The sequence below is a fragment of the Gastrolobium bilobum genome, unplaced genomic scaffold (genome assembly GCF_033153095.1).
Source record: "Gastrolobium bilobum isolate Gb01-03AN ecotype WA unplaced genomic scaffold, APGP_CSIRO_Gbil_v1 utg8260, whole genome shotgun sequence".
Classification (NCBI taxonomy): domain Eukaryota; kingdom Viridiplantae; phylum Streptophyta; class Magnoliopsida; order Fabales; family Fabaceae; genus Gastrolobium; species Gastrolobium bilobum.
The window spans coordinates 289495-304435 of NW_026899532.1; the positions used below are offsets into that span (position 1 = coordinate 289495).

Genomic DNA, 14941 nt, shown 5'->3' on the forward strand with positions numbered 1-14941 from the left:
CATACATAAATAATATATATTATCCATAATACATAATGTAATTAGAAGAATTTATAAACATTGAATTTGTAAATATAACCATTCAGTATTCAAAATAATAAAATTTGGGTTTTGTCACCTTTTAATATTCTTATTAAATGCATATAAAGTATTTTCTATGATCTCAATAAATTTTTTTATTTTATTTTTTATCTAATAACTTCTTATTTTTTCACTTATTAATCTAACAAATTTAATAATTTTTTAACCTTTTTTATTTTTTATTTTTTTGTAAACATTCATCATAAAACATTTTATTAAAGTGTCTCCAACTTCTCCGAGTCCGATTTCATCGCCATCTTCGGCGTCACCATAACCGCTCTTGGCCGGAAACTGAGCCCTAGCCGGAAAAAGCTCCTCTCCAGTTCCGTCGAAGGATTTCTCCTTCGACCGGGAATCGGTAACGGCATTCGAAGATTGTCTATTGTTATCAAAGCTGCACAGGTTTCACTCCCACAAACCATTTGTCGCGTCTGCAATGATCGTTGATCTTTCTTTATTGGTCTGCTATGTTATGATTTTTGGAGGCGAATCTAGCCCTACCATTGTTATTGTTGGATCCATTACTCTGATTCCCTAGGTTTTAGGATTTTAGAACACGGCTCTACAATCCAGCAAAAAGGGAAAAAGAAAAAAACTATTTGAATTGTTCATTACTACTTATAGTTAAAGCTAATCCCTAGTAGCAGCGCTGGAATTGTGAATTTGTGATTCCATAGAGTGATTATATGACATTAGGTTAGGTCACCTTCAATTACCCTGTGTCCCTTAATTTTTACTACATTTAGTCTCAAATGTGATGGAGATAACACCCTCTCCAAATGAAAAAGGGAAGAAAAAAAGAAGGAAAGGCCACGAACTGGGAGCAAATTTGTATATTATTTTTGCTCGAGAAACTTCTACTAACAGTGTGTTGTTTTCAGTAGATTCACACTTTTGCAATGTGGTTGCTATAATTCATTCCCCATGTCTCTATTGGTGAAAAAATAGCTAACTGCACCTGTTCTTACCCATTTGGAAGGAGATTTTTAATAACTTTGATTAATTTTTGACAGCTTCCTTAAAAACATATAGAAAAAAAGAACTTCCATCCTACCATAGTGATTAGTGAACAATAGAGGAAAATTTGTGACTCTTAATTCTCTATAATTGCATTATGCTAGACGCCGGTGCTTATTTTGATTCTACAGGATTGGCTTGATTTATTAGTTGATTGTTGTTTGAATAAAGACATCAGAGATGAGCCCTAATCATATAAATTTATGTACTTTGCTCTCTCTCTCTCTCTCTCTCTCTCTCTATGATTAAGTACCTTTCCTATTTTTTCAGGTTGTACGCAATACAACCATTACTCATATGGTAAGTTTTTTCCCCTTTATTTTGGTTTTTGCCTCACTACATTCCTCTATGTCTAGGTTTTATTGTTATTATTATTATTATTTTATCAAAAACACTATTGTGTTTGTTATTGTGTGTTTAAATCAAGTAACAAGGACATTATTGATTTGAAGGATCCTCACACTGAAGAGTTGCCTCAATACATACATATAAATCAGAATGAATTTTTTATACGAAGGTTAGTAATTTCCTTAAGTAGTATTTCGTTGATGGTGTTTACTTATATATTTTTTGCCTTTGTTCTCAACTCCAATTCTTTGTGATTATAGTATATTTTGATTACATCGTGTAATAAGTTAAGTCTGCTATGTTTTATTTATTCATTTGAATTTGCTATTTTGTGCGTATTAGTGTTTCTTTTGTTGTCCTTATTCTCTGGTCATTTTATACACAAATCTTTGAATGTTAGTCTTAATATCAACTCCCTGGCCTTCTCCTGACCACAATAAGTCCTTCATTTTGAGTCAATCTCCATGGAATACAAGAAAACAGGAAAGCGAGAGTTATTTGGGGGACTACTGGGAAATCAAGATTTAATAAGATTATTCTAAATGCCCACCCTAGGAGTAGTAAGCACCCTTCCAAGTATCCAATAGCTTAGAAATGTTGGCGAGGACCAGATTTCCAAAGAAGTAACTGTAGTAAGGAACAAAGTTCGTGTTGTTATGATTGAAATATACTTTGATTCTACACTTAAGTAAGAATATTTTCACTTGTAGCTTTACTAACTGGTTCTGTTCACAGATAATAACTGTTCTCAGTGCTGGCACTATTGACATGAGCTTAGATAGTTTCCTGGAAATCATAGGATGTGCTTGAAATTTGACTCCTTTATTGGTATCTTTGGGAATGGTATTTCTCATTTTCAACTCTGAATTAAGTTTATGATCAAAGATATGTTGTTGAAGTCAACATCTTGCCTTGGCAAGGCCTGGTGTGGGTTAGAGTTAGATCAAGCTATGGTGCTTGGACTGGTAAGGGTAAGTAGAAAGAGGTACACCCTGACTAACAGCTATAGTTTTTGCCCTAGTGGTAAGCGCTCAATCCAACAAGATAGTTTAGAAGGACAAAATCTCTAGAAATTGCATACAACTTACAGCTTTGTTGGATATTTTATAGTGAGTTAAATGAAATGGAGTAAAGTTTCCATGTCTTTGTTTGGAAATTTATCTATGGAATGGAGGAAAGTTTCCATTTTATTATTTGGAAATTCTAGTGGAGTTGAATGGAATGATAAGAGTTATAAATTCATTGTTCAAATATAGTCCTTATCTCAAAACTTTATTATTCCTGTTTTTATTTTTGAAATTTATAAAATAAATATCACAATGATGAAAATTTTACCAATAAATGGCTTTGTTGCTGCCCAAGAATATGAAATATCTAATGAATATCACTAAAATAAAAAAATTAAAAAAATTGTTAAGTTATATTTTTCAAAGAAACCATTATTTTTTAAAATAAGTATCCACGTTACAAATTAGGAAGATGTTCGGAGTGTAAGTGCAAACTTGGAAGTGCTAAAAGGTAAAAAGGAAAAGAACATATTGGAAAGCCAGAGATGAGATGAAGGTGGTGCATTGATGAAGCTCTGAATCCAAATCTTGCGCTTGCAGAGAAAAGAAGCTTCCAATTCCATTCTTGTTGATGGACACATCAAACCCCTTGCTGTCGCCAGCTCAAGTTCTCAAGCGCCTTCCTCCTTCCGATTCCATTCCACTGGGCTTTGGCTATCTTAGACAAGCCATTACTCAATGCGAATGAGGCAGCAAGAGACTGGTTGAAAGACACTGAGGAGGAAATCAGGGGCAGCATCATGCAGCAGCAGCAAGGCTTCATGGACAAAAATAGAATCTTATATTTAATAAAAAAATTTGAATCCAACCCTTACCTCCCAATATGTAGGGGAGGAAGAATGGGGGTATGTAGTGGAATGAGATGAATGAAGTTCATCCAATTCTATTGCTTTCGGTTCTATTTTAAAAAAATCCAAATGAAATGGAATCCAAGTCCATGCCATCTCTTTCTATCCCTTACCAACAATCCAAACATAGCTTATGTTACAAGGATCAGGCCACAGGGAAATGCAAAATCAAATGACTATTTTGTATCTGAAATCTTGACTTAGCTTTATTACTTATATAAATTCATTCGCCCTTCTCTTTATTTCTGTCCAGGCATAAGAAGCAGAAGGAGGAGGATATTGCTATATGTGAATGCAGATATAATGCCAATGACCGTGACAGTGCATGTGGGGAAAGGTGCCTGAATGTATTAACCAGCACTGAATGCACCCCTGGTTATTGTCCTTGTGGTATCTTTTGCAAAAATCAGGTTAGTTTATGTTTAGGTTGGTCTGCGATGATGCATGTAGTTATATATTACCTATTTATGTGTTAATTGCAAATACTATTAAAGATACACTCTTTTGCTTACTATAATCATCCTGCAGGTAGAAAGTTGGTAATGAGAAGTTATTACTTGTCAGCTCCCAACCTGTTTCTCTGATAGCACTTGACATAACTTGTTGCATATTTATATTCTGCTTTCACATTTAAAAAAAAAAAAAATACTTTTATAAATTTTTTGGTAGCATGATGAATACCCTTGTACTGTTATGTTTCTTTCTTTCTTTTTCTTTTTCATTTTTTTTTTCTAAACCTTTGGCCTACTTTACTTGGGATGAAGCTAACAGCAATTCCTATTCATGTCCCATATGCCATGCCATGGTTACAGAGATTTCAGAAGTGTGAATATGCGAAAACAAAGCTGTTCAAAACTGAAGGCCGTGGGTGGGGTCTTTTGGCTGATGAGAACATTAAGGTAATCTATAATGAATTGCTGTGAAATTTGGAAGAAGGAACTTGCAAAATTTGATGGATGCCTTTGCATTTTCTGCTTTATTATGGGTATGGCTAATTTTTTAATCATTTCTTTTGTGCAGAAGTGCCACACTAATTTATTTATTTCATACAGGCAGGTCAATTTGTCATTGAATACTGTGGAGAAGTAATATCATGGAAAGAAGCCAAACGTAGATCCCAGGCTTATGAAATTCAAGGTCAAATGTCAATTAATTCAATGTTTCTATTTGATTGGTATTTAAATTCATGTTTTTATTTAACTTTTTGTTTGCTTTGCAGCTGTTAAGGATGCGTTTATCATTTGCCTTAATGCATCTGAATCCATTGATGCAACCAGAAAAGGAAGCCTTGCCAGATTTATAAACCATTCTTGGTAAATCACTTCAAACAAAAATACTAAGATTAAGGAAAATGAACCTGCTAGTATGCAGAAATAGTAGGAATGTTTGCCAAAGGTTTGCCGTCAACTGAATACTTTTAATTTTGCAGTCAACCAAACTGTGAGACAAGAAAATGGAATGTCTTGGGAGAAATAAGAGTTGGAATATTTGCAAAACATGATATTCCTATTGGAACTGAATTGGCATATGACTATAATTTTGAATGGTTTGGAGGTGCAAAGGTTCGCTGCCTCTGTGGTGCACTCAAATGTTCCGGATTTCTTGGAGCAAAATCTCGTGGTTTTCAAGTAAGTTTTGACTAAAGTAGTAATAACCTCAAAAAATTATGTGCTTGAATTCAAATTTCTAAGATCTTAATGCAATTTTTTAGAGTTAAGCCTTTAAAATGCACAGACATGGTGTAGACTTTGAGCTTTGAAGTCCAACCAATAGCTTGAAAGGTGATGATGGTTAGGTGTTTTTTATTCTTTTGATGGAAGATGATTGGATACTGAAAATATGGTGTTAGTAAGGCTTGGATTAAAGTTGTGGGCTCTTATATTTGATTTGATTAAATTAGTTTTCATTCAGTGGAGCATGTGCTCAAATAATTGTTTCAAGATCAACATTGTAGAAAATTAGAATTCAAATTCAAATATTTTTCCGTTTTTATTTCCTATTAATTAGGAATAATTAAGATTAATTAGGATTGATTGTTTTTTATTTCCTATTAATTAGGATTAATTGTAATTGATTAGAATTAATTGTAATTGATTAGAATTAATTGTGATTAGGTTTAGTGAGTCATAGCTGAGTCATTCTTATGATTGTGATTAGGTTTGGTGAATCATAGCTGAGTCATGCTTAGCTATTTTTTCTTGTATAAATACTCCTCATTCCTCATGTAATTATTCATATCAATATACTGAAAACCTTTTTCAATATGGTATCAAAGCAAGTTGGTCCTGAGAAAACTCAGCCACCACAACCACCGTCAAACCGGCGGCACAACGCCGGAAAACTCAACCTCCAACCATTATTAAGGTTATTTTCCCTTCCTACAAAGTCCCAAGAGCAAAGTAAGGCTACCAATCACTGTAGAAGGCAAAATCCCAGCTTTCCACCGCCGTCAGCCACCGTCAGCAGCCGTTGGAAAATTTTTCCGGCAACATTTCTGACCAAGATCCGCACCATTCGAAACAGAAGGAGCCGATCTACAAGTTTCAAGAAGGACCATCGGATTCTGCTGAGCCACGCGCCCCCACGCGCTAGAGAAAGGACGGAGCGTCCGCCTTACGCGTTACCACACGCAGCCATGTTGATTGAAAGTAAATTTCCATCCAGCAATGTTGCTCAACAAGGTATAGCGTTCCATGTTGATAATAGTAGTCGATGGATTCTTGATTCAGGGGCTTCAGATCATATGACAGGTAATGCAACCTTATTTTGTTCTTATACCCCTTTCTATCAACAATCACGAATAAGAACAGCAGATGGCATCTTCTCTACTATTGCTGGAAAAGGATCCATTAAACTTTCTGAACACATTACTTTGAACTCAGTCTTTCATGTTCCCTCTCTTACTTGTAACCTTATCTCTATCAGCAAACTTACGTCTGAGTTACATTGTGCCAGGAACACGACTCGGGGCTGATGATTGGCAGTGCTAGAGAGGAAGAAGGACTTTATTATTTAGAAAAAGATTCTTGTGAAGGAAAAAATTTTGCGAACCACTGGGTATGTTTGTCTGATGATTGTAATGATGTTTTGTTGTGGCATCGTCGGTTAGGACACCCAAATTTCATTTATCTTCAGAAGTTGTTCCCAAGCTTATTTATCAATAAAAATCCCAGTTCTTTTTCTTGTGATATTTGTCAGCTTGCAGAACATTCTCGTGTTTCTTATCCTCCTAGAGTCCATCATGATTCTTCTCCATTTACCTTGATTCATAGTGATATATGGGGTCCAGCCCGTGAAAAAAATATTTCTGGTGCTCGTTGGTTTATAACTTTCATAGATGATCACTTTAGGGTATGTTGGGTATACCTTCTAAAGGATAAGTCTGACGCTGCATCCATTTTTAAAAACTTTCATACTATGGTTCAAACTCAGTTCCAGACCTCTATCCAAATTCTTCGAACTGACAATGGTATTGAATATTTTAATTCTGTTCTTGGAAACTATCTCAGCCAACATGGTATTCTTCATCAAAGTTCTTGTCCTAACACCCCTCAACAAAATGGGGTGGCTGGAAGAAAAAATAGACATCTCCTTGAAGTTGCTCGAGCTCTTATGTTTACCATGCATGTCCCTAAATATTTGTGGGGGGAAGCTGTCTTGACTGCAACATACCTCATCAATCGGATGCCTTCTCGTGTCCTAAATTTTCAATCTCCTTTATCTTGTCTTACCCACACCTTTCCTTCTTTTCGGGTTCATTCTTCGCTTCCTCCCAAGTTGTTTGGCTGTGTGGCTTTTGTACATGTTCCTTCCCATCAAAGGTCCAAGCTCGATCCTAAGTCCATTAAATGTGTCTTCATAGGATATCCTCCTAACCAAAAGGGCTACAAATGTTACTCATCTTCACTTCGTAAGGTCTTTGTTTCTATGGATGTCACATTTGATGAGAGACAATCTTTTTTTCCTTCGACTTCTCTTCAAGGGGAGTCTATTGGGGTTGATGAAGATAAGTCTTGGAAACCAAATGATTCTGTTGTTTTGCCTTTGCCGTTGGAGACAGGGGGAGTCATTATGAAAAAGACAGGGGGAGTTAATGTGTCAGATAATGGAGATCCTCCCGGGAAATGGGGAAAGTTTTACAGCAGGCGAGAATCACCTCAGGAGCCTCTAGACTGCCAGGATTCTGACTCGAGTCTTAGTTCCAGCAACACTGATACAGCCAACCTAGATGTGCCTATTGCTCTTCGAAAAGGTACTAGATCTTGTACTGCTCATCCTATTTCTCATCATATCACATATGAAAAGTTGTCTCCAGGTTTTCGTGCTTTCAACACTATGTTAGACAGTACAAAAATACCAAAAAATATCCAAGAAGCACTTGATGATCCAAAATGGAGGAATGCAGTCTTTGAAGAAATGGATGCACTCAACAAAAATGGAACTTGGGAGTCTGTAGCATTACCCAGAGGAAAGAAAACAGTAGGTTGCAAGTGGGTGTTCACAATAAAGTTTAATGCAGATAACAGCATCAACAAGTATAAGGCCAGACTGGTTGCTAAGGGATTCGCTCAAACTCATGGGATAGACTATCAAGAGACATTTGCCCCTGTTGCCATTCTTAACACTATCCGAGTTCTTTTATCACTTGCTGCAAATCTTGGTTGGCCCTTGCAACAATTAGATGTAAAGAATGCTTTCTTGAATGGTGATCTACATGAAGAAGTTTATATGGATCCACCACCTGGTTTTGAAAAAGGAGACGATTCAGTATGCAAGTTGAAAAAGTCTCTCTATGGTCTTAAACAATCTCCTAGAGAGTGGTTTGAGAAGTTTACTCAAGCTGTTAAGGGAAGAGGATTCCTCCAAGCTCAGACTGATCACACTTTATTTTTAAAACACTCTAATGGTGGTAAAATTGCTATTCTCATTGTTTATGTTGACGACATAATTGTCACAGGTAATGATTGTGAGGAGATAAGCTCTTTGAAGAAATGTTTAGCTAATCAGTTTGAACTGAAGGATCTTGGATCTCTCAAATATTTCCTAGGCATGGAAGTTGCTCGAAGTAAGGCAGGAATTTCTTTAACTCAGAAGAAATATATTCTAGACCTGTTACAAGAAACATGAATGCTTGGGTGCAAGCCAGCAGAGACTCCAGTTGAACCCAATATTAAATTGGGAATCGAAGATGGGAAAGAAGTTGACAAAGAGCAGTATCAGAGATTGCTGGGAAAGTTGATCTACTTATCTCACACTCGGCCTGATATTGCATTTGCAGTTAGCATGGTTAGTCAATTCATGCATTCTCCTAAGGAAAAACACTTGAGTGCAGTTTATAGAATTCTGAAGTACATCAAAAACACCCCTGGACGAGGATTGTTCTTTAAAAGGGGACACAAGAGGATGATTGAAATATATACAGATGCAGATTGGGCTGGCTCTGCATTGGACCGAAGATCCACTTCAGGATATTGCACCTATATTTGCGGAAATCTTGTGACCAGGAGAAGTAAGAAACAAACAGTTGTTGCCCGGAGCAGTGCAGAAGCAGAATTTCGGGCTCTAGCCCATGGTATTTGTGAAGGAATTTGGTTAAGAAGACTCCTTGAGGAATTGAAGATCTCTTTTTCCCTACCTGTCAGAGTGTATTGTGATAATAAGGCTGCTGTCAATATTGCTCAAAATCCAGTTCACCATGACAGAACAAAACATGTGGAGGTTGATCGCCACTTTATCAAAGAAAAAATAGATGATGGAAGTGTATGTATGGTGTATATTCCTACCAAAGAGCAGATTGCAGATATTCTCACTAAGGGCCTACACCGGCCAGCCTTTGAAGACTTGATTGGCAAGTTGGGAATGATCAACATTTACCTCCCAACTTGAGGGGGAGTGTAGAAAATCAGAATTCAAATTCAAATATTTTTCCGTTTTTATTTCCTATTAATTAGGAATAATTAAGATTAATTAGGATTGATTGTTTTTTATTTCCTATTAATTAGGATTAATTGTAATTGATTAGAATTAATTGTGATTAGGTTTAGTGAGTCATAGCTGAGTCATTCTTATGATTGTGATTAGGTTTGGTGAGTCATAGTTGAGTCATGCTTAACTATTTTTTCTTGTATAAATACTCCTCATTCCTCATGTAATTATTCATACCAATATACTGAAAACCTTTTTCAATAAACATCAACATCAAAATCACCTTTATTCCAAACTAATTGAGGTTGATGGTCAATGAACTCAAATAAAATCAAGAACAGATAGCGAGAAAAGAATAAATAATAAAGACAAAATAAATAAATATATGCAAAAAGGACTAAAAAACAATCTGTAACATAGGAAAAAATCTACCCCTCCACAATGCTAATAGATTTCCTCCACTCCTACTTCAGACAAAGCATATACCAATCTATTTTTCACTCAATTAAGTCTCGTTTTACTACTTTTCCCCCCAAGTAACCCCAAGTAAGTTTTGACATGCTTCTTTCTTTAGTTATGTTATGCTCTTGGTAACAAACTTCTTATCTTACTAGAGCCTCTATGGGTCTTAAATGGGGAAAAAAACCTAGCAGCTGTTGCAATAATGGGAAATGGCTTGCGGTGTCCTTGTTTTGGGTTTTTGTATTGCTTTTTATTTTTCATTGATTATAATTGGTTTTTAATCATCTAATTTTCCTCATGTTGGAAAATTTGAGCAGGAGGATACTTATCTATGGGAAGATGATGATGACAGGTAATTTATAATTTATCCTTTTTTTGTGATGCATTCATCTCTGAATAACAGCTTTTATTTTCTGTCAGTATATGTGAGACACCACTTGCAATAAGCAACATCAAATGATTCAGTATTGAATACCTGGCACCTGAAACTAATGTCATCATTTCAATTTTCCCCCTTTTTTGAGTTTGGGGAAAGAAATACAAATTCTTTTAAGGGTTTGAATAGTGGCTAGAGGGTTGTAGTTAAAAATGTTCGGGTATTTGAATATTAGGAAAATATGTGTTAAAAAAATGATGGGCCCAAAGAACCAAGTGGGCCCGCCTCTGTTACTTAGTTCTAGTTAGTTAAAATTGTTAGAGAAGTTGTTAGATTTACATAGTTAGCCTGTAACTGCAGTGTCCCGAGTTAGGATATAAATATAGGGACTAGGGAGAGAATGTAAATGAGGGGAGTGAGTTGATCAGTTGTGAAGTTAAGGGCCGGCAATTTCAATCCCCTGGAGTTGAGAGAGAGAGAGAGAGACAGACGGAAACATCCATTATATTCAAGTTTTAATCTTCCTCTACCTTTGGGTCATTCTTCTGATCCTGAGGTGAGGTTATAGCGATAAAGATTCAATCAAGATTCAATTTCTTTTCTATTATTTCCTAATTCTTGAATCATCTATCATATTACTTCAATTCCTTTTCCATGTGATGTTTTGGTTCATTAATTTTTGCTGATGTTATTGGTTACAGGTACTCTGTTGAGAAAATTCCTGTATATGACTCTGCTGAGGATGAACTGGTGTCAAAGGTTAATGGACAAACTGAACACTCCATGGATGTTATACTTAAAGCTGAGCAACTATCGAAGTCCACTTCTTTTAATGTTCAGCCACTTGGCTCAGTTGAGATAAAGGGTTTAGATGTCAAGAAGATTAAAACTGATGTAATAAGCGAGGATATGAAATTGTACTCTCAAGATACTGAACAGTCCTTTTCACAAAAGAATGCAATGATATCGCGAATCCGAAGTAATACTGCGGGCAGAAACTATCGCATTGGACCTATGTCCATGTCTACCAAAAGATCAAAAGCATATAATGGGGGAAGGTTTAAAAATATCATACAGAAGAAAATTGATGCAAAGTTTGCAGCTTCCCTCTTAGAGTCAAAGGAAGCACAAGGGGAGATTTTAAAATATGAGGTATGACTTTCTTTAGTATTTTCTTTTGTGCTGAATATTATCACTTGGCTTTAGATTTTGTTATTAATGGACTTAATCTTAGTTACGAAGGTATTTCAAATTGCAAAGATAGTTTTAACAGTGTAGTTATCGGTTTTGTAGTTGGATATGGCTTGTTTTAAATGATTAGTCAGAATCTAGATTTGTTATTTGGAAAAAGAAATAAAAAAATCAAATGCAGTTTAGTTTGAGGCGGAAGCCGAAAAGAGTTTAACTAGGGGATGGCTGTGCATGATGTAGTAATGTCGTAACTATAAAAATTGTTTGATTTGATCTCAAACTTCAAACTTATCACACATTTGTAATGTGCAGTTGCGGACCTCCCAGATCTTATTTTTGGTTTTAAATTGGGGAATTCCCTTACTTCCTCTGTTAACAATTGCTTCTTAATGCACATATCATCACCGAAATAATTGAATTGTTAGGCATAACTTAGAAGAGAATTGCCGTGAGGTTTGGTGCTTCATCCCAAAATGCTTTATTTCGTTCCATTGTTTACTGTGTAACGTGATTTTCATTTATATTTCCATGTCTGGTTTTGTGTTCAGCTCTAATTTTAAGGTTTCCATGCAGGAAAGAAAGAATGACGCTACATCTGCTCTTGATTCCTTATACAATGAAATACGGCCAGCTATTGAAGAACATGAGAGGGATAGCCAAGACAGTGTATCTACGACTGTAGCAGAGAAGTGGATACAAGCTTGCTGCCTAAAATTGAAGGCGGAGTTTGATCTTTACTCGTCAATTGTCAAAAATTTTACTTGCACCGCTCAAAGGGCACCTGGCCAACCAAAACCTACTGAAGTAGATAGCGAAAACGAAATTAAGCTTTTGACAGGTTGAAATTCTTATCACATTTTTTCGTCTATAATATGTAATTCATGATTTTGCAAAAAATATGGGCAACTTTCTATTTTGATTTATTCCATATTTATCATATGAATACTTTCATTTAATTGTAAATAATTTTTATATGATAACGTTCCATTTTTTTGGTAGAGATTAATGGATTTTAAATACAGTAATGATAATAAAAAATTAATTTAAATATCAATATAATGTTAGCATATTAATACTTACGGCTAATAACAAATACTTTTTTTTAGGAGTTATATACATTACTTTCTTAATTTTAATACTGTACAATTTGTTGCTCTGAATTTAATCATTATGAAATCTCTGTTATTATGTGTTATTACATATAAATGCGTTTAATTACGTCGTATGATTTGTACTTATTCTCAAAAGTTAAAGTTGGTTTATTAAATGTATTCAAACTATATAAAAAAGAATTTTTTTTTTTTTTTTTAAAGTTAGTGGCATGTAGAGGATGAAAATAATAATGACATTAATTTGTTACATATATATATATATATATCTATGATAATTTATTTAATTTGCCAGCTGTCTTTGTTGAGTTGATTGGAATCTGGATGCAATTAGGGGTGTGCAAAATAATTAAAAAAAATAAATTGAACCATGAACCGAATCGAATTGCACTTAAAATAATCGGTTTTAAAAAATCAATTCATGAACCGAACCGGTTTTTCAAGAACCAGTTTTTGAACCGAACTAATTTTTTGAACCAGTTTAACAACTAATTTGTTTCTGAACCGAATTGAACCGTTTTTTAACCCAATCAAATTGTTTTTTATAATTTTATGTTTTAAATTTTTATTTTTTTTCCTTTTCAAAATAGGATCGACTCGAACCGGTTCCGAACTGAACCAAACAGTTTCCAATCGAATCAAACCAGTTTTGAATCGAATATAACCATTTTCGAACCAAACCGTTTAAATCAATTCGATTCGATTTTTCAAAAAAATCAGTTCGGATCAACTCATGCACATCCTAGATGCAATAGCACCTAAGAATTGTTAATTGATCGGAAAGGAATGAACAGGTCCCGGATGTCCCACGAGGTAATGTATGTATGCGCTTATTTCTGAGACGGTTTTATAAGATAACATGTTAGACAAAATGAATAAATAATAAAAGCAGGAATTAGGAAATTTTTTATTTGTTGATTTTCTTAATAGTGTTATAGATTTCAATCGTAGGGTTGATTGATCGTTTTGTTCCTTTTTTTTAAATTAATTTATTAAAATCATTAAATTTGATATAGTAATGAGAAATTTGAATAGTTTATATTAAGTTGTGTGTTCAATTTCTATCAATGTATCCAAAAAAATTATAATTTATCATTTTTTTTTTCAAATTATATACCCATCTATTTTTGTTTGACCTAAGTTTGACCCACATTTACTTGAGTAAGAGAGTCAAATATATAGTTTAAACACTTATCTCTATTTACTTGATTAAACAGAGATAAATTAATATATAATTTTTTTGAAAAGCAAATCGACATATAGTTTGAAAGGCCTTTTGATCTTGGTAGTGTAATATTTATAATGTTTGACCGAAATAATTTCTTGGTCAAATGTATTACCTAAATAATGCATAACGACGCGGTAGGGTGAGTAACGTTTTAAGACATGACACATAGGCAACCGCGTCCTGTGTACTGGTTCTGGACCCACTGGGACACGTTAGTCTTTTGCAAAAATATATGTACGGGACACGGTACTGCATCAGCCGCGTTCCAGTAAGAAAGATAAACAAAGACACACTCCTATATGTATTGGCTATTGTCCTTTGAGACACTGCTATATTCAAAGTGTATATACTTTATCTGAATTTTGTTATTATCTATGTACCAAAAAAGTGACACAAGTTATATATATATATATATATATATATATATATATATAGGGAGATGATTCTCTCCGGTTGCCGAGGAGAAAGCATCTCCTGTTGTCTCACAGATTTATTTTTTAAGTTTTTTGTTTATTTTTTTATTAACTGAAATAAAGGGACCCACACAAAAAAGGTTTGAGTGACATGAGAGATGAAACTATCTGCAACATAAGAAAAGTTTTTGCCATATATATATATATATAGGATTTTATAAGAGTTATGTTGTAGAAAAAGTGATTGTGTAATGTTATAGAGATTCATTTTACGTGCCATAATATCTTTTTTTTCTTTTTTTTTCAAAAAGTGTGGGCCCCACAAAATGTTGTGTGTGTAGGAAAATTTATTGTGTCATGTTAAATGACAAATACAAACCCCAAATATATATGTGGTGCGTGAGTTGGATTTTGCGTGACTTATATATATATATATATGTGTGTGTGTGAAAAAATATTTATCTTTTTAAATGATACAAGTTATGTCATTTCACTCTCAAAAAGAGGTGAGACTTACACCTTTATTTTTTTTGTCAACTCTATCTCCTTCTTTATCTATCTTAAAATGACATAATTTTACATTCTTCAAAATGACACACATTTTTCTTATATATATATATATATATATATATATATATATATATATATAATTTAAAATTTATTTCTTGATTTACTGGTGTTTGTTCTGACCCTGCTATGTTATTCAATATTGTGTTTGTCTGAGAAAATTTGAAGAGCCGGTGATGGGATTTTTTTTAAATATCGGATTTTTTTATTTTTTTCTTGGGGAGGGTTCATGTTATTTGAGAAGTATCTTTTCAGAGATTTATTTTTATGTCATGCAAACATGTGTCATTGGACTGAAGCTTAGTTGTT

At 34.3% G+C, this 14941-nt stretch overlaps 1 protein-coding gene across 1 annotated transcript; it reads left to right on the forward strand.

Annotated features, from left to right (window-relative positions):
• The first annotated feature begins 354 nt into the window (after positions 1-354).
• Positions 355-12240, forward strand: LOC133291023 (histone-lysine N-methyltransferase ASHH1). Its single transcript, XM_061489196.1, has 11 exons — positions 355-483; positions 1369-1398; positions 1551-1615; positions 3615-3771; positions 4174-4260; positions 4414-4498; positions 4581-4674; positions 4791-4989; positions 10066-10100; positions 10826-11276; positions 11889-12240. Exons 2-11 carry the CDS (start codon positions 1396-1398, stop codon positions 12156-12158), a joined length of 1446 nt encoding a protein of 481 aa, XP_061345180.1. The 5' UTR covers positions 355-483; positions 1369-1395; the 3' UTR covers positions 12159-12240.
• The last annotated feature ends 2701 nt before the right edge of the window (positions 12241-14941 follow it).

Excerpts from the sequence above, each read along its gene's own strand:
- LOC133291023 (XM_061489196.1), top strand. Across the intron at positions 4,261-4,413 it reads TGGCTGATGAGAACATTAAG|GCAGGTCAATTTGTCATTGA; the intron begins GTAATCTATAAT and ends TATTTCATACAG. Across the intron at positions 11,277-11,888 it reads GGGAGATTTTAAAATATGAG|GAAAGAAAGAATGACGCTAC; the intron begins GTATGACTTTCT and ends GTTTCCATGCAG.